Source organism: Chionomys nivalis, chromosome X, assembly GCF_950005125.1.
Source record: "Chionomys nivalis chromosome X, mChiNiv1.1, whole genome shotgun sequence".
Classification (NCBI taxonomy): Eukaryota; Metazoa; Chordata; class Mammalia; order Rodentia; family Cricetidae; genus Chionomys; species Chionomys nivalis.
Window position 1 is genome coordinate 100458301 of NC_080112.1, and position 27342 is coordinate 100485642.

The 27342-nt window shown below is 41.5% G+C and overlaps 1 protein-coding gene across 4 annotated transcripts in view; it reads left to right on the plus strand.

Annotated features, from left to right (window-relative positions):
- Trmt2b (tRNA methyltransferase 2 homolog B) overlaps positions 1-27342 on the plus strand; it is a 54297-nt gene that overhangs the window by 21472 nt on the left and 5483 nt on the right. For 3 of the 4 annotated variants that reach the window (XM_057759812.1, XM_057759811.1, XM_057759815.1), the window contains 6 exons: positions 10329-10475; positions 12483-12577; positions 12979-13193; positions 13364-13465; positions 14547-14666; positions 14850-14949. In XM_057759812.1, the coding sequence (XP_057615795.1) occupies positions 10329-10475; positions 12483-12577; positions 12979-13193; positions 13364-13465; positions 14547-14666; positions 14850-14949 (779 nt within the window). The remainder of the gene's footprint in view (positions 1-10328; positions 10476-12482; positions 12578-12978; positions 13194-13363; positions 13466-14546; positions 14667-14849; positions 14950-27342) is intronic. The other variant, XM_057759814.1, reaches the window with a different exon arrangement.

The window sequence follows — 27342 nt, forward strand, 5'->3', positions numbered from 1 at the left end:
GTTATGGCACAGCTGGCTTGTACTTCCATTGAGAATATTATTTATATATTTGAGAATTTCATATATTTATACAATGTATTTTGATCATATTTCCTCACTACTCTCTTTAATTCCTCCTGGATCCCTTCCCCACATCTCTCTTCAAACTTCATGTCCTTTCTTTTATACTTCCTTTTTATAGTTGCATAGCACTATAGTGTAGATCCATTTTAAGTTTTTGTTTTTATTGGCATGGACAATTGCCTCCTTTCCATACTTGCTTAGTTTTCTACAAACCTTTTGCTAATTTTCCCCAGATGCTTTAGAAGCTCCGTCAAGCATCCATTAGTGTTTTCCATCTGCTCAATAGCTTCCGTTTGTTCTTCCCCAAAGACCTTTTCTCTGGAATCTGTCTTCTGCATCACTATCATCCTGGGACTTCTTTCTCTTAACTTGTGTGTGTGTGTTTGGGGATATATATACCTTTTGTGTGACACTATTCCTGGGGAGACATGGTCAAATGTCTATACTTATTCCAGGTAGGGAACCAATGATAGACCAAAATGAGGATACCACCACAACTGAATTTGATGAACCAGTGAGTTTTATTGGGGTTACTTACAGGAGTATGGGGGAGGAGCTGCTTACTGGAGCAGAAATGACTCAAAGGACAACTGCATCATGGAAAGTCCACCCCAACATCCCATGAAAGCTAGAAACCTAGAGCATGCTGCACACTCTGCAGGCAGGTAAACAGTTTGGAGAGTGTCCTTCCAGGCAACTCAGTTGTTGAGCCTCTTACAGGTGGCTTGACTATTCTCTGGTTCTTCCAGGAAGCTTGGCTGTTGTGCCTCTTCCAGGTAGCACAGCTGGTCTCAGGGTCTTCTAGGTATCCCTGCTTATCTGAGAGTGTCTCTCAGCAGTTCTTACTGCTTACACATGCTTTGGGAGGAACTGTCTAGTGAATCTGATCAGTTTCAGGGACTTCCTGAAGCCTTTGGGTTGTTTATTTTCTGAGTTTCTGATCATCCCTAAAGGATGTAATGTTTTACCTCCTCTTAAGATATCCTGCTTTTTCATGTCCCCTTTAACATCCTGTGTTTTAATGAACTTCTCTCCAAGATGGGGAGTTTTGTCTCTGGAAGTTGATACACAGAAGCACACATGCCTATGAATGCATGCATGTTGTCACTGTACATGTTGAGGCCAGAAGTATATGTTGGGTACCTTCCTTAATCACACCCCAGTTTAATTTTTTTTTTTTTTTAATATTTATTTATTTATTTACTTATTATGTATACAATATTCTTTCTGCATGTATGCCTGAAGGCCAGAAGAGGGCACCAGACCAGACCTCATTACAGATGGCTGTGAGCCACCATGTGGTTGCCGGGAATTGAACTCAGGACCTTTGGAAGAGCAGGCAATGCTCTTAACCGCTGAGCCATCTCTCCAGCCCCCCCAGTTTAATTTTTGAGACAGATTCTTTCACGGAACCTGGAGCTTATTTACTTGGTTAGGATGGCTGGTCAATCAGCCTCTGAAGTCCTCCTACCTGTGACCTCCTATTACCTAAGCCAGTGCTAGGATTACAGGTGTCTGCTGCTGCACCCCACTTTTCTGTGGGTGCTGGGAACCCAAACTCTGTTCCTTATGATTGTATGGCAAGCACTTTACTGACTGAACCATCTTCCCTGTCCCCACATCCTCAGGATTTTTACTGCTATGTAGTCTTGTCTTTTGTCATTGTTATCTGTTTGAAGACAGCCTCCCTCTGGAGACCAGGCTGGCCTTGAATTTGACATAGTCCTGCCTCTTGAGTGCCATTTACATTTCTGTACCACCACACCCAACAGTCTTGTATTTCCTGTTTCTTATAGCTTGTCTTGTCTTGCTTTCTTGGTTTGCACCTTCATTTGTCTAGAGTACAATCTCCCTCAGCTTCTTGAGGAAAGGTATCTAGGACATAATTGTTAGATTTTTACAGGTCTATATATAACCCTTTTTTTCTTGCCCTGAGATGACTGAAAATGTTTGTAGGTTTAAAATTTGGGGTTTGAAATCATTTGACCTTGTAAAGAGTGCAGACTGTATTTCGTGGCCATCTGAGCAGCAGTGTGTATGAGTCTAACAAATCTTGATCCTTTGTAGGTAATGCCTCCTTTCTCGGACACTTTTAGGGACCCTATCTATTCTTTCCTCCCTTCTTTGATGATTGGGGTGGAGAGGGAAAAGCCTTGCTCTATAACCTTGGTTGGTCTGGATACTCACTGCATAGACCAGTCTGATCTTGAACTTGTGGCTATCCTGCTGCTTTTACCTATCCAGTGCTTGGATTATAGACTAGTATAGGGAAGACTGTCTTTATCCCCAGAATTTGATGACCATGTGGCCCATTCTTTATTTTATTGTACTGACACTTCTTAGGCCTTGTTCATCTGGAAACTAATACTTCAAAATGTAGGGACTTTTCTTATTTCTTTGAGTACCTCCATTTGTTCTGTTTTCTATGTTCTCTTCTCTTTTTCCCCCTCCTTCCCTTCCTCTTCCTCCTCCTCTCTCCTATTCTTTTTTTTTTCTTTTTTCTTTTTTTTTTGGTTTCTTGAGACAGGGTTTCTTGGTGTAACAGCCCTAGCTGTCCTGGACCTCATTCTGTAGACCAGGCTGACCTTGAACTCACAGAGATCGGCCTGCCTCTGCTTCCTGAGTGCTGGGTTTAAAGGTGTGCGCCACCACCACCCGGCTTGTTCTCTTCTTTCTCTGTCTCCTGTTCTTTGAATCTTAGAGTTCATTGGCTGCTTTTATAATCTTTAGCACTTTCTTGTCTCATATTCTCCATCTTTTTGTCGTTGTGGGAAGTTCTTGACTTAAATGCCAAACCATTTGCTGATTTTCTTTTATTATTCTGTTACTTTAGCATCTTATTGTTTTTAGCAATATAGCACTCACCCATCCATCTATCTCTCTATCATCTGTCCTCTTTGGGATTTCTTCCTTTTTAGTTTTGTATTTTATCATGGTGGCTTCACTCAGCTTTGCTGGTTGTTGATATTTTAAAAACCAGTTGGGAGTTTGCTGTTTCTTGGGTTCACTTCTGGTGACTGTAGGGATAGCTCTCATGTTTCTGTTAGTCAAGATCAATAATGTAAGGCTATTACTTTCTCCAAAGAATCACCTTCAAATCTCCTGCCTGGTTACCTGTGTGCAAAGGAGACCTGAGGTCCTATTGTTAGTATTACAGACTTACCTAGATTCTTCCTGGATCTATCTCTTCATTTTGTAGTTTGTATAAAAGGTTTAGTGCTTTGGTGGTTTAGTTTTTTCCTGAGAAAAGAGCCTCCAGTCACCTGATAGAAAAAGGTCACAAGATAGAACAAATTCTTGGTTAGATGAAGAGGTGAATTTGTTTTCCTTTTAAGATCCAATCATTATTTTATGCGTATGGGTGTTTGCCTGCATGTATAGCTGTACACTGCATGTGCTTAGTGCCCGTGGAGGCCGGAAGAGGTCATTGGATCCCCTGGGATGGGAGTTCTGTTTGTGAGACACCATGTGGGTGCTGGGAATTGGGCCTGAGTCTTCTCCAAGAGCAGCTGGTGCTCTTAGCTGCTAAGCTTTGTCTTTACTTCCCTACTTTGATGCAGTCTTTCCATGTAGCTCAGGTTGGCCTGTATCCCAGACTGGCATCAGATTCCTACTTCTCCTGCCTCACTCTCCCAAGTGATGGGATTAGAGGCACCACTTATTTCCCAGTTTTGTGTTCAGATTTTTACTCAAGCACTGATTTTAGCCATGTACTTTATCATATCACTGTCTTCTGCAGTATCTTGTTCTTTAGGAAGAATAGTTTATTGAGTACACTGTAAGGGAGCAGTGGGCTGGGCAGAAATTACAGTACTATCTGCATCCATTCTACAGTACTTTATACCTGCAAGCATGAGCCTTTCCTGGACTGTGTGGGGTGATCAACCTTGTATCTTTTCAGGTTCTTCTTTCAGTTTTGAGACTGGATCTTGCTATGTAGCCTAGGCTAGTCTTGAGCTTTCTGTCTCCCCAATTCTGCCATGATTATAGGCATATGCTACCACTAGCTCATCTTTTTGTCTGGTTTATTTTATAACATTACTTTTTTTTGTTTTTGGTGTGTGAGTGCTTTGCCTATGTGTGTGATATGGGATGTCCCTCTGTATTTTGTGAATACCATTGGTGAATAAAGAAACTGCTTTGAGCCTATAGCAGAACAGGGCAGAACTTAGGTAGGCAGGGAAAACTAAACGGAATGCTGGGAGAAAGAAGGAGGAGTCAGAAGTCATGGATAGCCGGAGATAGACACTGGGAACTTTACTCAGTAAGCCACAGCTATATGGCAATATACAGATTAATAGAGATGGGTTAAATTAATATGAGTTAGCCAATAAGAAGCTACAGCTAAATGGGTTAAATTAATATGAGTTAGCCAATACGAGGCTAGAGCTAATGGGCCAAGCAGTGATCTAATTAATACAGTTTCTATGTTATTATTTCAGGTCTAAGCTAGCTAGGCAGCCGGGAACCAACAAGTGGCCTCTCTTCTCCAACATGTGTGTGTGTGTGTGTCTGTCTGTCTGGTACCCATAAAGGCCAGATAAGAGCAATTCTATGTGTGCATGTGTGTGTGCATGTAGTGTGTGCCTGATACCCACAAAGGCTAGCTAAGAGCATTTGGGATATGGCTAACTTTCTTTAGAAAGTCACATAGATACTCAGGTGAATGTTTACTAGGTAGTAAGGAGAAAATTATTAATAGTAGGCAATGAGGTGAAAGTTAACAGGCCATATTGTGTAGTTAGAGGTCATTTGTTCCTTACCATTTATTGTGAGTGAAATGGGAAGCTATTGAAAGTTGTGGTGGGCAGGGGGATGTCATCATTTGTAACAGGAGGAGCAGGCTGCTTGTCATCTCAGCCACCCCGCTAGCTTACACCCAAAATAATCACACAGAAACTGTATTCATTTAAACACTGCCTGGACCATTAGTTCTAGCCTCTTATTGGCTAACTCTCACATCTTGATTCAAACCATTTCTAATAATCTGTATTTCACTATGAGGTCGTGGCTTACCAGGAAAGATTCTAACCAGTGTCCACCTCGGACAGGAGATCCATGGCATCTTGACTCTGCCCTTCTTCCTCCCAGCATTCAGTTCTGTCTACTCTGCCTACCTAAGTTTTGCCCTATCAAAAGGCCAAGGCAGTTTCTTCTTCTTTTTTTTTTTTTTTTGGTTTTTCGAGACAGGGTTTCTCTGTGGTTTTGGAGCCTGTCCTGGAACTAGCTCTTGTAGACCAGGCTGGTCTTGAACTCACAGAGATCCGCCTGCCTCTGCCTCCCGAGTGCTGGGATTAAAGGCATGCGCCACCACCGCCCGGCTCAAGGCAGTTTCTTTATTCAACCAATGGAAGCAACACATAAACAGAAGGACCTTATACAATCATCAGATTAGTTTTTAATTGGATCACTTGGATTGTATGTCTTTCCCCCTCTGGTTCCCCTGTCTCTTAAATAGACCCCGCTTCTGCTTTCATGCATTTAAAAAAATCTAATTTTTTATATATATGAGAGAAAGCATGACATTTGCTTTTCTGGGTCTGGCTTCTTTGGTTTAATATGATAATCTCCCATTCCATCCATTTTCTTGCAAATGATATTTCATTCTCCTTTACAGCTTAATAAATAAAACTCCATTGTGTATTATATGCCATCTTTTGTTTTTGTCTGTCCCTATGCTGATGGACATCTAGTCTGGCTCCACATTTGGGCTATTTCAAATAGTGCAACAATAAATATTGATGTGCAGTCATCTCTGTATTATGTTGACTTGGGTTCCTTTGGGCAGATACCTTGTGCTGTGATCTAACTGGATCACAATGGTAGTTTTGTTTTTAGGTTTTTGAGGAACCATACTGAATTCCAAGTGGCAACACGAATTTACACTCCCACCAACGTGTTTAAGTCTTCCCGTCCCTGAGAGCATTTGTTGTTAGTCTTCTTGCTGATAACCATGGTGATGGGGGTGAGGTAGAGTCTCAGTGTATTTTTAATTTGCATTTCTGTGCTGGCTAAGGATATTGAGCATTGTAAATATGTGTGGGGTTTTTGCCATTTTTATTTTTAAGAACTGTCTAGTACATTTGAGTATTCTTTGATTTTTGAAAAATATTTGAGTTTGTTATATAGTCTGTATATTAATCTCCTGTCAGATACACAGCTAGCAAGAATTTTTCTCTTGTTCTCTTGTTTTCTCTTTACTCAGTAACTGTTCCATTTGTTGTTCAGAGAATTTTTTCTTGGTTTTTCGAGACATGCTTTCTCTGTGTAATAGTCCTGGCTGTCCTGGAACTCTCTTTGTAGACCAGGCTGGCCTTGAGCTCAGAGATCCGCCTGCCTCTGCCTTCCAAGTGTTGGGATTAAAGGTGTGCACCACCACCACTGGTATTTGTTGTTCAGAGACTTTTAATCTGACTCAGTCAATGGAGTTATTTGATTAGACAATTTATTTTATTAGACAATTAGAAATTGGCCTTAGCCAATTTCATTGTTATGTGAACACCATAGAGTGTACTTATACAAACTTGTGTGGTATAGCCTATTACACACTTCGACTCAATGGTATCAGTTGAAGCTGTTTGTAGAAGCAGAGTAAACAAAAGGACTTAAACATAATCAAGCATAAGAGAAAGTCATAGAATCATGAGATGTTGTAAACACTGGATGTATGAGGCTGCTGCCAGTGTAATTCAGTGTTTATACTTTACAGTGAACGCTATTTGTATGAGTAGTATACTAAGAAATGATAGAAAGTATAATATACGGACTACATAAGGCAGTTAGCAATCATATTATCATCATCAAGTATTATGCACTATACATCATTATATGTGTTGTTCTTTTATGTGACCGCCAGTAGGGTATGGTTCGGCTGCACCAGTAGTCTGGGAAAAGAGGATGAGCTCGTAAATGGGGCTGAAAAGGAGCAGCTAGTAGGGTCAAAGGAAGCAGGATAGTGGTGTTTGGGGAGCCAAAACATGAGAAGACACATATGCACCAGCTGTGTCCAGTGTTGCTGAAGATGGATCATTGGACTTCGGGACCAGGAGTTGATGACCTTAATGCAAACAGTTGAGGAGGAGTGGTGGGAACCCTATTCAAGTGGTTAAATAGAGGAACGGGAGACAGGATATATACAGTTCTTGTGAGCTTGTCTACAAAGTGAAAAAAAGAAGCAGACTGTTAGTCAACAGGGAATATGGATTCAAGAAAGATTTTTCTTTTGAAACTGGGTCTCTTGTAGCCCAGGGTAGCATCCAACATACTACACAGCTGAGGATAACCTTGAATTCTTGGTTTTCCTGCTTCCATCTCATACATTATGGGATTGCAGACATGATGCCTGGCTCCTCAATTTTTCTTTCTTTTAAACTTTTTTTAAAGAGATTTACTCATTTTTTTATGTGTGAATGGTTTTGCCTGCCTGCATGTGTGTGTACCATGTGCATGCCTGATGCCCACAGAGGCCAGAAGACAGTATTGGATCCTGCCATCTCAGTGCCGGGAACCAAACCAAGGTCATGTAGGAGAGCAGCGCGCGTGTTCTTAACCTCTGAGCCATTTTTTCCAGCCCCTCCTTGCTGTTTTTTGAAAGTAAGAGAGTGAAAGAATACTTGTCTGTTAATGGGGATGATCTAGCACTGATACCTCTAGATGTGCTAGAAAATGACATTTTAGGGAAAAAAAGATAATTGAACAGTGGACTTAAATAACAATACATTTTCTAACTCCTTAATTTAATCTGAGTAGGATTTTTAGGTAGAACATGCTGTTATTTTTAATTAGAAGATCTCTTGAGTCTTATTACTTAAGTGTTCTTATATAAAAAACAGGAGTCATTCTTCATTTTACAATGATCATACAATGATGGAGTTGTAACTCATAGTTCTTTAAACATTATTTCCAGACGAGGCCTCATTTTCCAACAATCATCTTTCTAAGACCTCTGACATTTGAATCTCGCTTCCCCAAAGCATTTCTTTTTAACCAGAAAGTAAATAGCAGTTGAACTTGTCTTTTAAAAAAAATTCCAACCCCAGGATTCAAAAAATATGTTTAATGTAGTTACACTTAGCTTCTGTATAGGAAATTACAGAAAAAGCGATAAAGCATAGCTTTTATTGACCTGATCTTTCTAGGTAGCACTATTTTTTCATATAGCTTCCTCCTCCCTAGATAATCTGGGGTCTCTTTGAAAATGTAGTAGACCTAGATTTCATGTAATATGAGAATAAAAGACATGTGTAAATCAGACAGTGTATCCTATTGTAGTGCCAAATGGCTTCTGTTTGAAAAGTTTACTTTTATTGATTTTTGGGAGGGTGTGGTTTTATGGATCAGGCCCAGGGCCTTGTGCACGTTTCCAAGTCCTCTACCAATGAGCTCTATCCTCGTTCTTGACTTTAAGGGTTATTTGAAACCATAGCAACTAAGTAGAATTGTGTTCAACTTTCATTTTCCAGGAGGAAATGGAGGATTGGGGTGAGCTATAGTATAGCTGGCATCTGATTGTATGTTATAGAAATGATAGGCTTGCATCAGGAAGCTATAAGTAGGAATAAATCACAGCAGCTTAGTCAGGCATTAGAAAGTGCTGCCAGGAATAATTCACAGAAATGGCAGTTTCTTGTATTTAGTATCACACATAGAATAAACTAAGGCCTTATATCTGAATAGGTTCTCTATTTATTCATTCATACCACTTTAAAAAATATTATTGAGCATGTATATTATGTGCCTGTTTGAGGATATAATGCTCAACCTTCATAGAACTTATAGTTTAGAATATTAAAAATGGGGATGTCCTCCTTAAAGTCGTGAGGCAGGGTTGGTTGCATAGCCCCAGCAATCCTGGAACTCAGGATCCTCCTGCCTCAGCCTTCCAAGTGCTAGGATTATAGATGTGTGTGTTAGCACAGCTGGCCAAGGAGCATGTTTCCGTGTCACTTTTCTCCTTAGGGCTACTTAAATAAATTACCACAGGCCCCAGGTATAAACAACAGAAATTTAGTTCCTTCCTGTCTGAAGTTCCAAGTCTTAGATCAAGGTCTGAAAGGTTTGTTTTTCTCCTCTGGCCTATGCCTATCCTTATACTGTGGCCCTACATGGCCTTTTCTCTGCATATTTAGCCCTTGTGGTTTTTGACATGTTCACATTTCTTCTTCTTCTTCTTCTTCTTCTTCTTCTTCTTCTTCTTCTTCTTCTTCTTCTTCTTCTTCTTCTTCTTCTTCTTCTTCTTCTTCTTCTTCTTCTGCTGCTGCTGCTGCTGCTGCTGCTGCTGCTGCTGCTGCTGCTGCTGCTGCTGCTGCTCCTCCTCCTCCTTCTCCTCCTCCTTCCTTTCTCTGTTTTCTTCCTTCTTCCTTTTAGACAGGGTCTCCTGTAGCCCAGGCTAGCTTCAAACTTTTATGTAGTCAAGGATGACCCTGAACTTCTGATCCTCCTGCTTCTACCTCCTAAGTGCTGGTGTTACAAGTATGTGCCACCCATGCCCAGTTTTTAAGCAGTGCTGGGCTTGGGAAACCCAGTACTTCCTGCCTACCAGGCAAGTGTTCTACCAGCTGAGCTATATATTCCTACCCCTTCCTATAAAGATACTGGTGAGATTTGATTAAGTGTGCTTAATGGTTGTCTTAGTTTGGGTTTCTACTGCTGTGAACATAGTGACCACAGCAACTCTTATAAAGGAAAACATTTAATTGGGGCTGGCTTACAGTTTTAGAGGTTTAGTCCATCATGGTGGGACATGGTGGCACGCAGGCAGACATGGTGCTGAAGAAGGAGCTGAGAGTTCTACATCTTGGTCCACAGGCAGTAGAAGGAGAGACTGTCCAGTGGGCGTGGCTTGAACATATAGGAGACCTCAAAGCCCACTTCTGCTACTCCAATAAGGCCGCAGCATCTAAGAATACCACTCCTTATGGGCCAAGCACTGAAACGCATGAGTCTATGGAGCCATACCTATTCAAACCACCACAATGGCCTCTTTTTAATTTAATCACTTCTTAATTTTGTGTACTTTTGAGAGTCTCACTAGGTAGCCTCAGTTCCTTGAACCCTTGAAGTATGTTGACTACCATCTCTGGCTTCCTTACTCTCTTCATTAAGGGTCTGTTGGCAAATGCAGTCATGCTCTGAGGATAAAGGGGTAAAGGCTTCAACACATACCCTTTGGGGAGCATAGTACAGCCTCAAACAATGACCCAGAATGAATAATGAGCTATTGAACTTGTTCCTTCTGCCTATATAAAATATCAGTTTCTTCTTAGTACTATGAAGTATTCCTTCGACAGTCTTCAGTGGAACCCTGTCTTCTGTTTCATGAAGGTGGACACTGGCGTGAGCTCACAGTTCGAACCAATAGCCAAGGACACACAATGGCTATCATCACTTTTCATCCCCAGGAATTAAGTCAGGTAGGCCTACCAGGAAAAGAAGCCACTTCTGTAGTAACTCTACTATGCTCCTGGGTCTTTTGAAAGTTTTAGAGCAGAGAGCAAAAGCTACTTATTCACAGAATATTTGTGTAGGTTAGTGGGCAGGTTTGAGGATGAAGAGGCGTTGGTAAGAATATAATTTAACCATACTGTTGGCATAATGAAATGACAAAGATTGTGGTTAAGTTACCCAAGGTAATTATTGTACATGGACTCTCAAGTATTTTCACATAGTAGTAGACTCTACTGCATCCAGAAGCAATTCCCATAGAGATTTGCATGTCTAACTTTTCTAATCTAAATACTTTGCACACTCTGCTCGTACAGTGGTGAGCCTAACAGTTCTCCTGATTATGCTTTACATTTGTAACGCACTTAGCACTTTCAGACAGTGTTCTGGTTTGCTATCTGTTTTTGTGATAAAAACTATGACAAAGAGTGACTTGAGGAAGAAAGGATTTATTTCACTTTACAGCTCACAGTCTATCTTGAAGGGCAGTCAGAGAAATAATTCAAGGCAGGAACCTAGGCGGCAGTAACTGAAGGAGAGGTCATGGAGGAATGCTGCTTACTGGCTTGCTCCGTATCGCTTAGTCAGTTTGCTTTTATTTTTAGATTTAAAAAAATATTTGATGTGTATGAGTATATGCTTGTATGTATATGCACCATGTATATGCCTGTGCCCAGGAAGGTCAGAAGAGGGCTTTGGATCCTCTGAGACTGGAGTTTCAGACAGTTGTGAGCCACTGTGTGAGCACTGGGAATCGAACCCAGGTCCTCTGCAATGGCAACAACTGCTTTTAACCACAAAACTTACTCTGCAGTTTTCAGTTTGCTTTCTTATGTACCTGAGTACCACTTTCCCAGGGATGACACAGCCCATAGTGGGCTGGGCTTTCCCACAGCAACCATCAATTGAGAAAATGCCCCTTAGACATGCCCACAGGCTAGCCCTATGGGGGCAGTTTCTCAACTGAGACTGCTCATTCCTAAATCACCTCGGCTTACATCCTGTTGACAAAACAATAACAAGAGCAGAACCCAGCCAGCCCAGATAATCTCACATGGAAACATCCCTACACGTAGTCAGTTATCTCAACCAGATTATGAAGTTGTTGCCGTCCTCATTTGATAGAATGCCAAATGGAGGCATAGTCCCATGGAAGGTTAGAGTCAGGAAACTACAAAGCTAGGATTTGACCCTGAGTCCTTTGATTCCTGGCCTGGTGTTTAAAATTCTGTAGCTCTGACTTGGTTATAACCTGTGTCTGTGTGCCAAGCTCGTCTATAGTGATTAGCAGTATTAGAATTCTAATATGTTCTGTAGTCAGAGAAAAGGGAAGTTCATTATTTACCATGTTCATTATTTTCCTTTTACATTTAATTGGATGTCAGAGAACAACTTGGCATGAGCCATTTCTCTCCTTCCATCCTATGGGTCCCAGGGAGTAAACTCAGGGCATTGGGTTTGATGGCTTTTAAAGCCTTACCCCCTCAGTCATCTTGCCAGCACACCACGTTCTTTCTCTTCTGTTTCTTAGTTCATTTCTTCTAGGACTCACATCTTCCGAGGTGATATTTGAGTGGGAGGTTGGGAGAGCAAAAGTGGAGAAGTATGAAGGGATTTGAAAGGTTATTTTCTGTGCACGATAGGACAGGAGCTTAGTTGAGTTTCTTGTTTATAAGAATTACTCACACTTTCTTTGGAGAACTATTAGAGGCTCAAACTAGAGAAAGTGCCAGTTCTATTGTATGAGATTTGTCAGAAGCTGAGAAGCCAAGCCGCGCTTTGACTGAGATGTGAAAATAGCCTGTTGTTGTTGATTTTGCCCTGCAGAACATTGCTTTATGCTAAGTGTTATTTATAATAGAACTTGAGAAATGTGTCTTCTTGTGTGACTGCTTCTGCTGACTATTGTAGCTATCGGCAAGAGAATGTGTCAGGGATGAATCTTTGCTTGACTCACGAGTTCATGTTCTGGGCAGGAAGAACTGCACGTTCAGAAGGTGACCTTGAAGGACTTTTTCACTAAAGGTCCTGGAGCTGTTTGTGAACTGACTTCACTCTATTTCCAGGAAAGGTAAGCCTGGGCCAGCCAGCCAGAATGCCTCCTATGGCTGCAGGCTTGCCATAAGCCTGGCTTTGTGCTTTGCTGATGGTGGGCTACTGAGAGTGGAGGCGCCGGCTAGTTAGACCTGGCTTTCACACACCAGCCACATCTGGGAGCCCAGGCTAGACTATAAAAGTTAAGTGGGGTATGGTAGCTTTTAACTTCTCACAATCAAAACAGAGCGAATGTACAATGGGAGTGTGCACATGCACCTTCATCCCTCAAGAATGGAGATCGAGCAGAAGTCTCAGGGCCGTGGTGAGCAAGCTGTGTCTTCCAGCTGAGAGGCTTGGGATGCCCCTTCCAACCAAGCAGTAAGAGGCAGAAAGATGTGCCATTCTAAAATGCTGTCTTCCTTTGTTCTGTCCTAGCACGATGACCCGTTGCAGCCATCAGCAGTCCCCCTACCAGCTCCTGTTTGGGGAACCCCACATCTTTGAAGATCTTCTGGGTTTGAAGATCCGCATCTCTCCAGATGCCTTCTTCCAGATTAATACCGCTGGCGCAGAATTGCTGTACCAGACCATTGGGGAGCTGAGTGGAGTGAACTCCAGTACCATCCTCCTTGACATTTGCTGTGGAACAGGCAAGTGGAGGCTTTAGGAAGAGTCTGTGTGTTGTCTAGCTCTCAAACGCCATCTGCCTATAACTTAGGGCCTTTGTGAGGGTGGCAGGGGATATAGTGTTGATGATCTAAATATAACCATGTTGGTTTAAAACACAAAAGTCATTTCTTCTTATTTCTTACTTCTCCAGGTGTGATTGGCCTTTCTCTGGCTCAGCGTGCATCCGAGGTCCTTGGCATTGAACTGGTGGAGCAGGCCGTACAGGACGCCAGGTGGACTGCAGCCTTCAATGGTACCTACATCTGATTCTGGGGAGAAGTAAAGGAAATGTCGTTGAGGAGCTGCAGCTATAGCTCAGTGGCAGACTGCTTGCTTAGCATGTGTGAGAGCCAGAGGTCCATTACCAGCATTGCGAAACCAAACAGAAATGCAGTTGTTTCTAGGCAAAGGGAGACATATTATATCCCCAGCTTATAGGGAGGCAGAGTTCTAGAGTAGCCACACTTGGATCTTGATGTTTTCTAGATCAAGACATCTTAATAACTATTTCTTTTTACATTTTGTAAAGAGCCCAAGGGAAGTATGAACTTCGTTTTAGGAAGGGAAATGGGGTATATAAGAGAAGAGCATGCTTTACATTGGACCCTGAGCATCAGAGCCCAATGCAGTAGGTTTCAAATGTAGAATTTTGGCCTGGCATTGGGGGTGAACACCTTTAATTCTAGCACTCGGGAGGCAGAGGCAGAGTCAGGTGGATTTCTGTGTGTTCAAGGCCAACTTGATCTATATAGGGACATCAAAGCCGTCCAGGGTTACGTGGTGAGGCCCTGTCTTAAACAAAACAAAACAAAGCTGCAGTTTTTAAATAGAACCTTTGTTTAAATAAAATGACAAATTGCAGTATGGAAAAGAGTTTTTCTTCTTTCCTTTATTCTACTTCCGGACAATTCTTTTATCTATTTATTTATTTTTCTGTGCAGCCCAGGCTAGCCTTGAATGCCTTATCTCTTTCTTTGCCTAACCCGTGAGTGCTGGAATTGCAGGTGTGTACAGACTTGCAGACAGTTTTCCAGGCACCAGGTGAAAACTAGCGAGGGAGCAGGACGAGGACTCGAGTGAAGATCAAGGTTTTTGCTGTGGTGGAGATACTTCTTTCATGCCGTGTATCTGGTGGCTTCAGCTGGAAGGCTCATCCAGACTTTCCCAGGGAAAGGGCTTGCAGCAGGTTCAAGCGCATTGCTTTCTGTGCTGTTCAGAGGTCCACTAGAACCAACGGGAATGGCAGGAGTCTGGCTGCTATGTAGTTCGGTAAACCTGAAGCTTCCCACTTGTTGGCCTCAAGTTATGATGTCACATGCTCCTCTCTTCCACAGGTGTCACCAACTGTGAGTTTCATGCTGGTAGAGCAGAGAAGATTTTGCCACAGTTGTTAAAGTCGCAAAAAGATGAGAAGTTAACAGTTGCTGTGGTCAACCCTGCCCGTGCTGGACTGCGTAAGGAGGGAGGGCAACTTGGGTGTTCCCCACGGTACCCACCAGTTCCCAGGCTAAGGGGCTTCCTGTGAGGTAGCCCTGAAGCAGCTTCTCCTCCATTCCTTAGCAGTCCTGCTCAGCATGAACTTTGGAATAATGGACGACGGTGGGTTAAGTACATTAACAAGGTGTTTACTCCTTCAGATTACCAAGTGGTGCAAGCCATTCGGAACTGCAGGGCCATCCACACTCTAATTTTTGTTTCCTGCAAGCCCCACGGTGAAAGCACAAGGAACTTCATTGAGTAAGTCTTAGACTTTTTTTTCAATATTATTTTTTCACATGCTGGGGAATATGGCTCATTTGGTAGAATAACTGCCTGTCATGCATGGCACCCTGAGTTTGATATTCAACACCACGTAAACCTGAGCAGGGTGGTAGAGGCAGGAGGATTAGAAGTTCAAGATCATCCTTGGCTACAGAATGAGTGAAATTGAAATCAGTGTGGGATAAGCAAGACCCAGTCTCATTAAAAAAGCAAAAACCAAAATTATTTTTTCTAAACATCAGAGTAATCTATACTTTCTAAGTACAACTTGGAAAGAGTATAGAAACATAAAGAGAAAAGAAAAGAGTATACCACTTTATTTTTATTTTTTGTATTCTTGAGACAAGGTCTCACTATGTAGCTCTAATCCTACAACCAACTCTGTAGACCAGGCTGGCCTTGAACTCACAGAGATCTGCCTGCCTCTGCCTCTCATTTGCTGGGATTACAGGCATATGTCTCTACACTCAGCTCAATATACTAGTTTAAAAATAACTTTTCCTTTTTAAAAATTATTTGTATAAATCTGAATAAGTTTATGTGCAATACATATTTGTACAAGCCCGTGCTGGCTAGAAGAGGGTGTTAGATCTCCTGGAACTGGAGGTCCAGACACTTATGAGCGCCATGTGAATGTTCTGAACCAAACTTAGTCCTTTGTTAGAACAGTTAGTGATCTTTACTGAGCAGTTTCTCCAGTTCCTGCTAATATCACTTTTAAGAATGAATTATAGGAACCAGGCTAGGGGGAGAAAAGCAGATACTCACTTTGAGTACAAAATTTAAAGAGGGTACCAAGAATTTTAATGATCAAAGTAAAATTTTAATATAATATATTAGAAAATCAACCCTCTCAAATCATGAAGGACAAAATTTATTTTAAAGAATTTAATGCCAGGTATGATGACCTGAGCTAGTAATTTCATCACTAGGGGAATAAAAACAGTTGAGTCCTTAGGGCTTGCTGGTCAGCCAGACTAGCCCAAGCAGTGAGCTCCTGGCCAGTGAGAGACCTTATCTCAAAGGAGATGAAGTTGCCCTCTGGTCTTGATGCATAAATATACATACACACAGATACAGACACAGACACAGACACAGACACACACAGAGAAATAAATAGGGCACTGGATTTAGTTCCCAACCGAAAAACAGCTGATTAGCTTTTGAAAAGATTCTGCATATGAGCAAATATGTGGTATTTGTCTCCTTGGCTTATTTTATGTAACATGATGCCTTCCACTATCATTTTATTGTAGATGTTTGGCTTTATTCTCTTTTAGCTGAATAGTAATCCATGTTTTATTTACACTATTTTCTATATCCATTTATCTATTGTTAGAAATCTTGTCTGGCTGTTGAGAATAATGTAGCAAGAAATGGTAATGCAGGTATTTCATTGATAGGCTAATTTAATTCCCTTTGGGCCATTCTAAAAGGTGGTACAAATGGGTTGTATGATAGATTTATTTTTAGTGTTCTGAGGACTCTCGCTATTGTATTCCATTAGTTTTCATCTCACCAACAGTATTGACAAGTTCTCTTTCTTCCGTGTCCTTGTCAGCATGTTATTTTGTGTCTTTTATTTTTGGTAGTGTTTTGGTTTTTAGTTAAATTTTAATAAATTTTCAGTGTATGTGGGAGGCAGAGAGTCATGTCTGCCTAAGTTTCTGTGTAGAGGTCAGACGACAACTTTTGGGACTTGGTTTGTTCTTTCTACCTTGGGTGCTAGGGATCAAACTTGAAACCTGGGGCTTATGCTTTTACCTGCTGAGCCATCTTGCTGACCTCCATATGTTTGTTTTGAGACAAGGATTCATGTAGCTAAGGCTGGCCCTGAACTCTTACTTCTTCTGTCTCTACTTCCCGAGTCCTAGGATTATAGGTGTCTGCCGCTAAGCAGACACCTAACCATTCTAACAGGGAAGAGCTAGCACTTTGTTGTATCTTTTTAAAATTTCAAATTGTGTTTTCTGATTACTGGTCAAGGTGTGGAGAATGTGTTTAGAATGCCTAGTCATAGATAGGACATCTATATGACCCGACCAAGGCTTAGGGACATTGCAAAAGAGGGGACAGAAAGATGGTAAGAGCCAGAGTTCCGGGAGGAACTGGGAGGAACTGTCTTCTGCACATACCAGGAACTCACAGCAGCTGTGCTTGCCTGCACAGGACACACACAAGGACAAGCCAGCCAACATTCCAGCATAGAATGAGGAGGGGCTCGTGAGCCCTCAGCCCAGATGCGGAGCTATTGACAGCTGATGGCTGTTAAGGGAAGGACAGCAAATTTTCTTAGGGGGTATGGTCCCTAATAGGTTGACCATGCTCCAGTGGATGGTCCCATGTGTATATGGGCAGCACAAATTAGACTTGATGGGTTATTACAAAAAAGACCTGAAGTTGGAGGGGGTGGGAGATAGGGGGTAAATATGGGAGGAGTTATGGGGAGGAGTAGGGAGGCTGAATATGAGCAGAATACATTATATGTGTATATGAAATTCTCAGAAAATTAATATAAATATTATATTTAAAAAAAAATTTAAAAGCCAGGTATTGTGGTACCTGTTTACAATGCCAGGTCTTAGGCAGAGACAGGAAGATCATTGGTTTGATATCAGCCTAGGCCACATAATGAGATCCTGTCTCAAAAACTAATATAAAAACAAAACCCTGACAGGTGTTTACAAGCATTAAATCTGAGCCTTCAGGAAGGCAGAGGCAGGCAAATCTCTCTTGAGTTTTTGGCCAGTATGGTCTCCATAATAAGTTCCAGGCCAGGCAGGAATACATAGTGAGACCTCATATCAAAAAACATCATTTATCAAAGAACTATAAAACAAAATGAAAGGGAAAATAAATGTTATTGTGAAAAATTAGATAAATAAACCTAGTCAAGAACATAAAAGGGTACAGTCACAAAAATATGGTCATAAATAAAAGAACAGAATATCTACAGATTTGAAGAATTTGTTTTGCTTTTTTTAAAGACAAGGTCTCACTGTGTAGCCCTGTCTACCTAAGAACTCACTACATAGACCACTCTGGCCTTGATCTTATGACAGTCCTCCTATTTCTGCCTCTCAAGTGCTGGGGTAGCAGATATACATCAGCATACTCAGATTTTCTTCCAATTATGAGAAAGTACTTCTTAGAGCTTGCTTTAAAAATATCTGAAAATCTACATGAAGTCTGATTTTTTTTGCTGGGGGGGAGAATACAAATGGCCAAGGTTAGTTCTAAAAATCAAGGTAAATGCTGAACAGTGAGCATGGAAAAGTGAAGATCTCCCGCTGAAGATGGTTGTGTGGTGTGCGGATGTGTAACCCCAGTACTCAGGGACTAAGCCAGGAGGAAAACCGCGAGTTTAAGATAAAGCTGGGTTACATAGTGACTTAGAGGTCAGCCTGGGATACATGGTGAGACTACTGTCGCATCCAGTGCAGGGGAGGAAAAACTTCTACCTAGAAAAAATTAGGCTCTCTCTCTCCATCTTATTTGCTTGTCTGTTTCTGCACAATTACTCTTCCATTGTTATTGTTTTTGAATGCGACATGAAGATGGCATCTCTTCTCAGTGGCTAAAAAATGGGCTATTCAGTAAATTGTGATTGACAAGTGTTTAGAGACTGCAACAAGTTGGATTTATATCTAGACTAAATTGTAAACGGGTCAAAGACTGAAATGTAAAACATGGGAACCTAGAAATGTACTCCAAGAAACCATAGAATTTTTTTTTTTTTTTTTTTTTTTTTTGGTTTTTCGAGACAGGGTTTCTCTGTGGTTTTGGAGCACCATAGGATTTCTTTAGAGTTATCCTGTGCTTTCTAACTGGAAATTCAGAAGATATAGGTTAAAAGGCAATCATTTGGTTTTGTTGTCACTTTAAAGACTGTTTTGCTTTTCACATTATTTATCAGGGAGGGCGCTTGTGTGAGTTGGTTCTCTCCTTCCACCCTGTGCCTCCTGAGAAGCTGACTCAGGTCATCAGACTTTGCAGCTGACCCGTCTCAGCAGCCCGCATTGATCGCTCGTCCGTTTATTCCGTTGTGCCGCTTTCGTATGTGTGTCATGTGCCTTGCTTATATGCACTCCCTCGTTCATTTTATTTCCTTATGACCCTCCCCTTCCTCAACACTGTCCCCATTCTGTGTACCCCCCCCACATCTACAGACACACACATAGATACACACACACACAATCATGTGATATATGTTTTCCTGACTCTGGCTTATTTCACTTAACAATAATTTCAGTTCCATCCATTTCCTTGTGAATATCATAATTTTTGTCTTTAGAGATGAATAGAAACTCCATTTGTATCAGTACCACACTTGTGTGTGCATGTGTGAAAGCCAGAGGTCACCACTGAGTGTGTTCCTCTTTCACTTCCCAGCTTATTTTGTCTTTTTTCTGTGCAAATGTATGCATGTGTGAAGGCCAAAGGACAGCATGGAGGAGTTGCTTCTCTCTTACCATGTGGATTCTGGGGACCAAATTCAGGTCATCAGGCTTGGCAGCAAGCGCCGGTTATCCACTGAGCCAGCTCACTGGCCCTCCATCTTTTCTGAGACAGGGTCACTGAACCTGAAACTTGTCATTTAAGCTAGACTGACTAGTAAGTGAGCCCCTGATGTCTGCCTTTCTCTATCCCCTAACCCTCAGCACTAAGGTTACAGACCTGTGCTGTCGCCAAGCTCTTGCATGGGTGCTGCGGATGGAAACATAGGTCCTCATAGCTGCACGACAAGCACTTTGTCTGTTGAATTATCTCCCCAGCCCTACATTACATTTTAAACTAGCTCTTCATACACATCTAGACTATTTCTACTTCATAGCTGTTGTGACTAAGGCTGCGGTAAGCATGGGTGGCCGTACACGTGTCTCTGCTGACCGGATCCTTTAGGTATATATCCAGGAGTGCTAGAGCTGTGTCATATGCTAATTCTGTTTTTAATTTTTTTTTGAGAAACTTCCATGTTGATTTCCACAGTAGCTTTACCAAGTTATACTCCTACTTGCAGTGAATTTGTTGTCATTTGTTTCTTTGATGTTAGTTATTTTGACTGGAGTAAGATAGAATCTTAGAGCAGTTTGAAATTTCTATTTCCCTGATGGCAATGATGTTGAACACTTTTAAAAATACTTATTGGCTATTTATATTTCTTATTTTTCTTCAAGAACTACCTATTAGACTCACTAAATGATATAGAAGAATGCTAAAATGATACTACATAAAATACTTAACTGTGGGAATATTTTATTTTTTTAAAAAGGTTTATTTTATGTGTATAAGTCTTTGCCTATGTGCCCAAATAAGATAGAAGATGGTGTTGGATCCTCTGGAACTTGAGTTGAGGTCCATATGGTCATGAGCTTCCATGTCAGTGCTGGAAACCTCATCTGGATCCTCTGCCGGAGCAGACACCACTCTTAAATGCAGAGCCATCTTTCCATCCCTGGAAATATTGTCTAAAAAGTTCATCATTCAGTGATTTTTACTATGTGAGCATCATGGGGAGTAATTATGGACAAGAAGATGGCTACACTGTTGCTAAGCTAATCTTACAGGACTGCTGTTTTCTATGTAGTGTCTACCTTCATTGTAGTATACCATTCACAGCCATGAATTCAAAATGTATAATAGTACTAAGTCAGGAGTGGTGATAAATGTCTATAATCCTAGCACTTGAGAAGTAGAAGCAAGAGGAGATCGGGAATTTAAGGTCATCCATCCTTGGCTACGTGGTAAATTTGAGGCCAGCCTGGGCTACTTAAGGGCCAGTCTCAACAAAACAAAACCAAAACGGCAAAAAATGTATCATAGAAGTAAACGTGAGAGTGAGAGCTGAAACTACAGAATTCTTAGAAGAAAATATTTAAAATCTTCATGACCTTGGGCTGGGCAAAGTCTTCTTTAATATGACATCAAATGCCCAAAGAAAAAAGAAAAATAATATTAAAATCAAGACAAAGCAAAAGTCCCTTATTTTATTACAGATGTTACCACCCAGAAAATGAAAAGACAGTCCATGGAATAGGAGAAGATAAGGCTTGGTATCCAGTGGCCAGACACGAAAGACCACATATTAAGTCAGGTGTGGCAACATGCATCTGTAACCCCACCTCAGTGCTGGCAGGCAGAGGCAGGTGGGTCCCAGGGGCTCATTGACTAACCACCTAGCCAACTGATGAGCTCTGGGTTGAGTGAGACCCTGTCTTCCAAAATTAAGATGGAGAGCAATTGAGGAAGACATCACAAAATCAACTCCTGGTGTCCACATGTGCCTCTATAGGTAAGTGCATCCTCTCACACAAATATAAACAACATACACACACACGCACGCGCACAAACACACACACATATGCACGCTCGTGCACAGGCGTTGGGCAGGGGGAGAGAGAGAGAGAGAGAGAATGAATATTAAGTGATTCTTTTTATAGAAAATGTCCAGGATAGACAAGTCTACAGAAATTGAAAGGTTTGGGAGTCCAGTGAGAGGTGTGGCTGTTCTGTGGTACCTGCCATCTTACTGGGCTAATGAAAGTGAAATTGCTGATAATGCACATGGTAAGTGCATGCTCCGAATATACCAACAACCACTGAGCTGTATAAATGGGTAAAGTATACAGTATGAATAATGTTTCAATAAAACTTTGGAGAAAAATCTGAAACTTTTGCATAACAAAAAGCACCGTAAGCAATTTCACTTAATGGAAACAATTTGCAGTACATATTACAAACCCCTTTTTCCTCAGTCTGTAATCAAGCCCTAGAGGTCAATAAGAAACAGGAAAACTGGCCGGGCAGTGGTGGCGCACAGCTTTAATCCCAGCATTTGGGAGGCAGAGGCAGGCGGATCTCTGTGAGTTCGAGGTCAGCCTGGTCTACAAGAGCTAGCTAGCTCCAGGACAGGCTCCAAAGCTACAGAGAAACCCTGTCTCGAAAAACCAAGAAGAAACAGGAAAACTGTACAGTTGGAAAACTAACAGGGTATATGCAAAGGAAGTATTATAAATGCATTGATGCATTATGAGATGATGCTGCCTCACCATGAAAATAGAAATATAAGCTGGATGCTTTAATCCTAGCACTTGCGGGACAGAGACACGCAGAGCTCTTAGTGCTAGGTCAGCCTCGTCTACAGAATGAGTTCCAGGACATGCAGGGCTACACAGAAAGATTATGTCAGGAAAAACAGAGACACAGAAAGAGAATGGAAAGGAGAGTTAAAACTGTATTGAAACCAGGCTTAGTGGCGCATGCCCGTAATCCAGCACTTAGGATAATGAGGCAGTAGTATTATGAGTCTGAAGCCAGTTTGAGCTACACGGAAACAGTCTGTCTAAAACCTGGAACAAAGTACATTGAGATACACCCCCCCCTCTGTGTGTGTATCCATACAGCACATTTTGATCATATCCAACCTATTACCCCACTCCAACTCCTTCTAGACCCCCAACACGTCCCACTCCCAACTCCATGTTTCTTTTCTTTAAATAACCCACTGAGTCCAGTTAGTGCTGCCTGTATGCTCACAGGCTATCCTCCGGCAGCCTACCAGGGGCCACATCCCTAGAGAAGCACTTTTTACATTCCAAACTGGAAAACGTGCAAAAGTTTGATAATGCACTGTTGACATTATGGGAACACTAGAAATCAAAATTTTTGCTGGTATGAATTGAGCACTAATCTGTACAAGTCGGTATCATCCCTTTGGAGGTAAATTTAGTAATGTAGATTAAAAATTTAAATATATGCATACTTGGTGACCCAGAATTAGAATTACATGCCTCAATTAGAAAATATTTTATGTGTATGAGTATATATGTATGAGTGCCTTGTATGTATGTCACCACTTGCATTGCCTGATCTCACAGAGGCCAGAAGAGGGCTTCAGATCTCCTAGAAGTGGAGTTACAGACAGTTGTGAGCTGCAGTATAGGTGCTGGGAATTGTACCTGGGTCCTCTGGAAGAGCAGTCAGTTTCTTAACTACTGTGCCATCTCTTCAGTTCCCATTCCTCTGATTTTTTAACCTGCAGATCACTCCCAAACATAAACGACGTAAAATTAGTTATTATAATATTTTAACATTAAAAGAGAAAATATAAAAGTCATCAGAAGAGAACTGGATAAATTATTTATGATTTATCCATAAGATGGAAGACTATACCACTATGTAGAAAAATATAATGTACTGATAATGGAAAATCTTGACAATATGTTTGTTTTCAGCAGCTTTATGGAGATATATTTTATAATTCATACAATTTTACCAATTAAAAATATACTTCATGGGACTAGAGATAGTTCAGTGGCTAAGAGCACTTGATCACTTGTTGCTCTTGCAGGGGACCCTGGTTTTGTTCCCATTACCTACATGGTGGCTCACAACCTTCTGAAATTGTTGGGTACAGTGGTGGAACACACCTTTAATCTCAGAACCTGGGAGTCAGTGGTAGGCAGATCTCTGTGAATTTGAGGCCAGCCTGGTTTACATACTGAGTTCTAGAGCTACGTAATGAGACCATGTCTTAAAAAATAAAATAGATTTAAAAGTGGTTAAAATTCATGTTACATATATTTTGTTATTTTTCGGGGGGAGCTGGCTGGGGGGTTGAGACAGGGTTTCTCTGTGGCTTTGGAGCCTGTCCTGGCTCTTGTAGACCAGGCTGGCCTCCAACTCACAGAGATCTGCCTGCCTCTGCTTTCCAAGTACTGGGATTAAAGGCATGCACCACCACACCCTCCGTGTTACATGTATTTTACCAAAATAAAAACACCCACACACATAAACTAAAACAAGCCTTTTCTAAAATTGAAAATAGGTTCTTTTCTCATACAATATATCCTGATTATAGTTTCCCTCTATGTACTCCTTCCAGTTCCTCCCTCCTCCCCTTCCATCTAGATCTGTTCCCATTCTGTCTCATTAGAAAAGAACAGGCTTCTAAGAGATAACCACAAAACATGGCAAAATAAAATATAAAAAGATGAAGCAAAAACTATCATATCAAAGTTGGACATGACAACCCAACAGGAGGAAAAGTCTCAAGAGCAGGCACAGGACCCAGAGATCCACTAGTTCTCACAGTCAGGAGCCCCATCAAAACACTAAGCTGATAGCTGTAATATATATGCAGAGGACCTGGTGCAAATCCAAGCAGGCAGCTGGGCAGTGGTGGCACATGTCTTTAATCCCAGCACTCTGGAGGCAGAGGCAAGCAGATCTCTGTAAGTTCAAGGCCAGCCTGGTCTACAAGAGCAAGTTCCAGGACAGGCTCCAAGCTACAGGGAAACCCTGTCTCAAAAAACAAGCAAGCAAACAAACAAAAACAGACCCAAGCTTACTGCTTCAGTCTCTGTGAGCTCATATGTGCCTTGCTTAGTCAATTCAGAGGGCCTTGTTCTCCTGCTGGCCTCCATCCCTCTGACATACATGTAGGCAAAACACCCATATATATAAACCAAAATCAATCAATCTCTCTCTCTCTCTCTCTCTCTCTCTCTCTCTCTCTCTTTCTCTCTCTTTCTCCCCTCTCTCATTTTTGCTTTTTTTGTTTTTGTTTTTTCTAGACAGTGTTTCTCTGTGTTCCACTCTAACTGTCCTAGAACTAGCTCCTGTAGACTAGGCTGACCTAGAACTCACAGAGATCCATCTGCCTCTGCCTCCAGAGTGCTGGGATTAAAAGTGTGCGCTACCACTGACAGGATATCTTTTTTGTTTAAGTATACAGTTCAATGAGTTGTGGTTGGTTTGTTTTCAAACTCATGCAGCCATTATCACCACCTAAGTCCAGATTGTTTTTGTCATCTCAAAAAAAAAAAAAAAAAAAAAAACCACCTGTGCCTTTTAGCATCACTGCCTAGCTCCACCCCTGCTGTCTGACCCTAGGCAGCCCGTAATGTGCCTTCTGTTTAAGGCTTTGCCTGGTATTTCATCTGTGTTTAAACATTTATTGGTCTTTCATTTTCTTTTTTTGGCCTTAAAAGGGAATAATATTGTATATATATATTGTCTCTTACTTATCTGCTCATGGGTTGATGGCTTTTATAAATAACATTGCAATGAATATTCATGTGCAAGTTTTTCTTTCATTTCTCTTTGAGAAAGACCTGGGAGGGGAATTGCTGGCCCGTAATGGAAACTAGTTGAACCCTTTGAGGAGCTTCGCTTGGTTTTCAAACAGCTGCCCTATTGTACCAACAGTAGTATACGAGCATTCCACTTTCTCTATATTTCTCCTGTACCTTCACAAAGTCTCGTTATTGACTTTAAAAAAAAATATTTTGCCGTGCTGGCAATGACTCCCAGGACCACCTGTGTCCTGGTTGGCAGGTATTCTTCCAGTGAGGTATATCCTAAGCTCTGGTTGCTGCTTTTTTTCCCCTTAAGATGGCAATTCAGGTCTCGAAAAACCAAAAAAAAAAAAAAAAAAAAAAAGATGGCAATTCAGTATATCATTGTGGGTTTTCTTTTCATTTCCCCAATGGCTGAAGGTTTTTGAATGGTTCTTTTTGTTTGTTTGTTTTTGTATTTTCAAGATAGGGTTTTCTCCAAGTACCCGCCTGTCCTAGAACTCACTCTGTAGACCAGACCTGCCTCTGACTCCTGAGTGCTGGGATTAAAGGTGTGAGCCACCATTGCTAGGCCGAGAGTTTTGGTTTTTTTTTTTTTTTTTTAATATATCTCTTTGCATTTTTCTTTGGAGATAGGGTCTCACGTATTCCATGCTGGCCCAGATTGACCTTGAATTTGTGATCCCCCTGTCTTCATCTCCTTCGTGCTAGCATGCTAGGATTACCAGCATGCACCATTGAATCTGGTTATGAAGTGCTGAGAATTGAGCCCAGGTCTTTGTGCAGGCTAGACTAGCAGTCTGCCAAGGGAGCTACTTTCCCAGCTCCTCTTTTAGTCAGTTGTAAACCTTGAGATATTTGCTGGTTAATACAAGATTGAGATCTTACGTCTATCTTTAACTGGGTTGACTTTCTACTGTTGAGTTTTTAGAATTCTTCTGTATGTCTGCTAGAAGTTCCATGTCAAGTGTATGAGTTGGAGAAATCCCTCTCTGCTTGTCCTCTCTTTGTTTTCTGTGTACACGTCTCTGTTTGTGTTCATGGGTATTGCTAGATATTAAATCCAGCGCCTCATACAAGCCAGCGAGTACTCCATCTCTGTGGAGCTACATCCCCAATTCCTCCTCCTCTTCCTCTTCTTCCTCTGCCTCCTCTCCCTTCTCCTCGTCCTCCTTCTCCATCTGTCTTCTTGAGACATTGTCTCTACTCACTGTGTAGCTCTGGCTATCTTAGAGCTTGCTCTGTAGACTGGGCTGGCCTCAAACTCATAGAGTTCTGCCTGCCTCTGCCTCTGAGTGCTGGGATTAAAGATGTGCGCTACAATACATGGCTCAATAGTGTCTTTTGAAGTACAGTCAAGTATATTTTTGTGGCTTTTGATTTAAGTTCTGAGATAAGGTTGTCACTAAATAGAACTAGTAAGGTATAGAATTGTTCATATACTAAGTTAATTTGAAGGATGAGAAAAACGTGCATTTGTGCTTGCTTATACTTTCATAGAGAGACTCTAGTCAGTTATATGAGACACTGATAATGAGCAATTAAATTGAGGCTACAAAGATGGTTCTGCAGTTAAGAGAATGTACCGCTTTTGTAGAGGAACTGACTTTTCATTACCTGCACCCACAATAGGCAGCTTATAACCACCTGTGACTTCAGCTCCATGGGACTCGAACACCTCTGGCTTCCTTGGGCAGCCATTTACATGCATGTACTTGCATGTGTTCACATGCATGCTTGCATGTGTGTGCACTTACATGCACCACACACACACACACACACATACACACACACACACACACACACACACACACACATATATATATATATACACATGATGAAAGAGTAAATCTTGAAGAATGAAATCACATTTGCAGGAAATTTGATTACTGGATATTATTATGTTAAGTGAAATAAGACAAACTTAGGAAGACAAATGCTAAATGTTTTCTCTTATAAATGAAGTCTACATTATAAGTATTTGTGCATGTATGTGTGAGTTTGGGTATAGAATATAAAATAGCAAGGGAATCTTTTTTTTTTTATTGAAAAAATTTTCCAATTCCTCCCCGCCTCCCATTTTCCCTCCCCCTCCTCCCGCCCCTCTCCCCCTCCCCCCACTCCTCTTCTCCTCCCTCTCCAGTCCCAAGAGCAGTCAGGGTTCCCTGCCCTGTGGAAAGTCCAAGGTCCTCCCCGCTCCATCCAGGTCTAGGAAGGTGAACATCCAAACTGTCTAGGCTCCCACAAAGCCAGAACATGAAGTAGGATCAAAACCCCATGCCATTGTCCT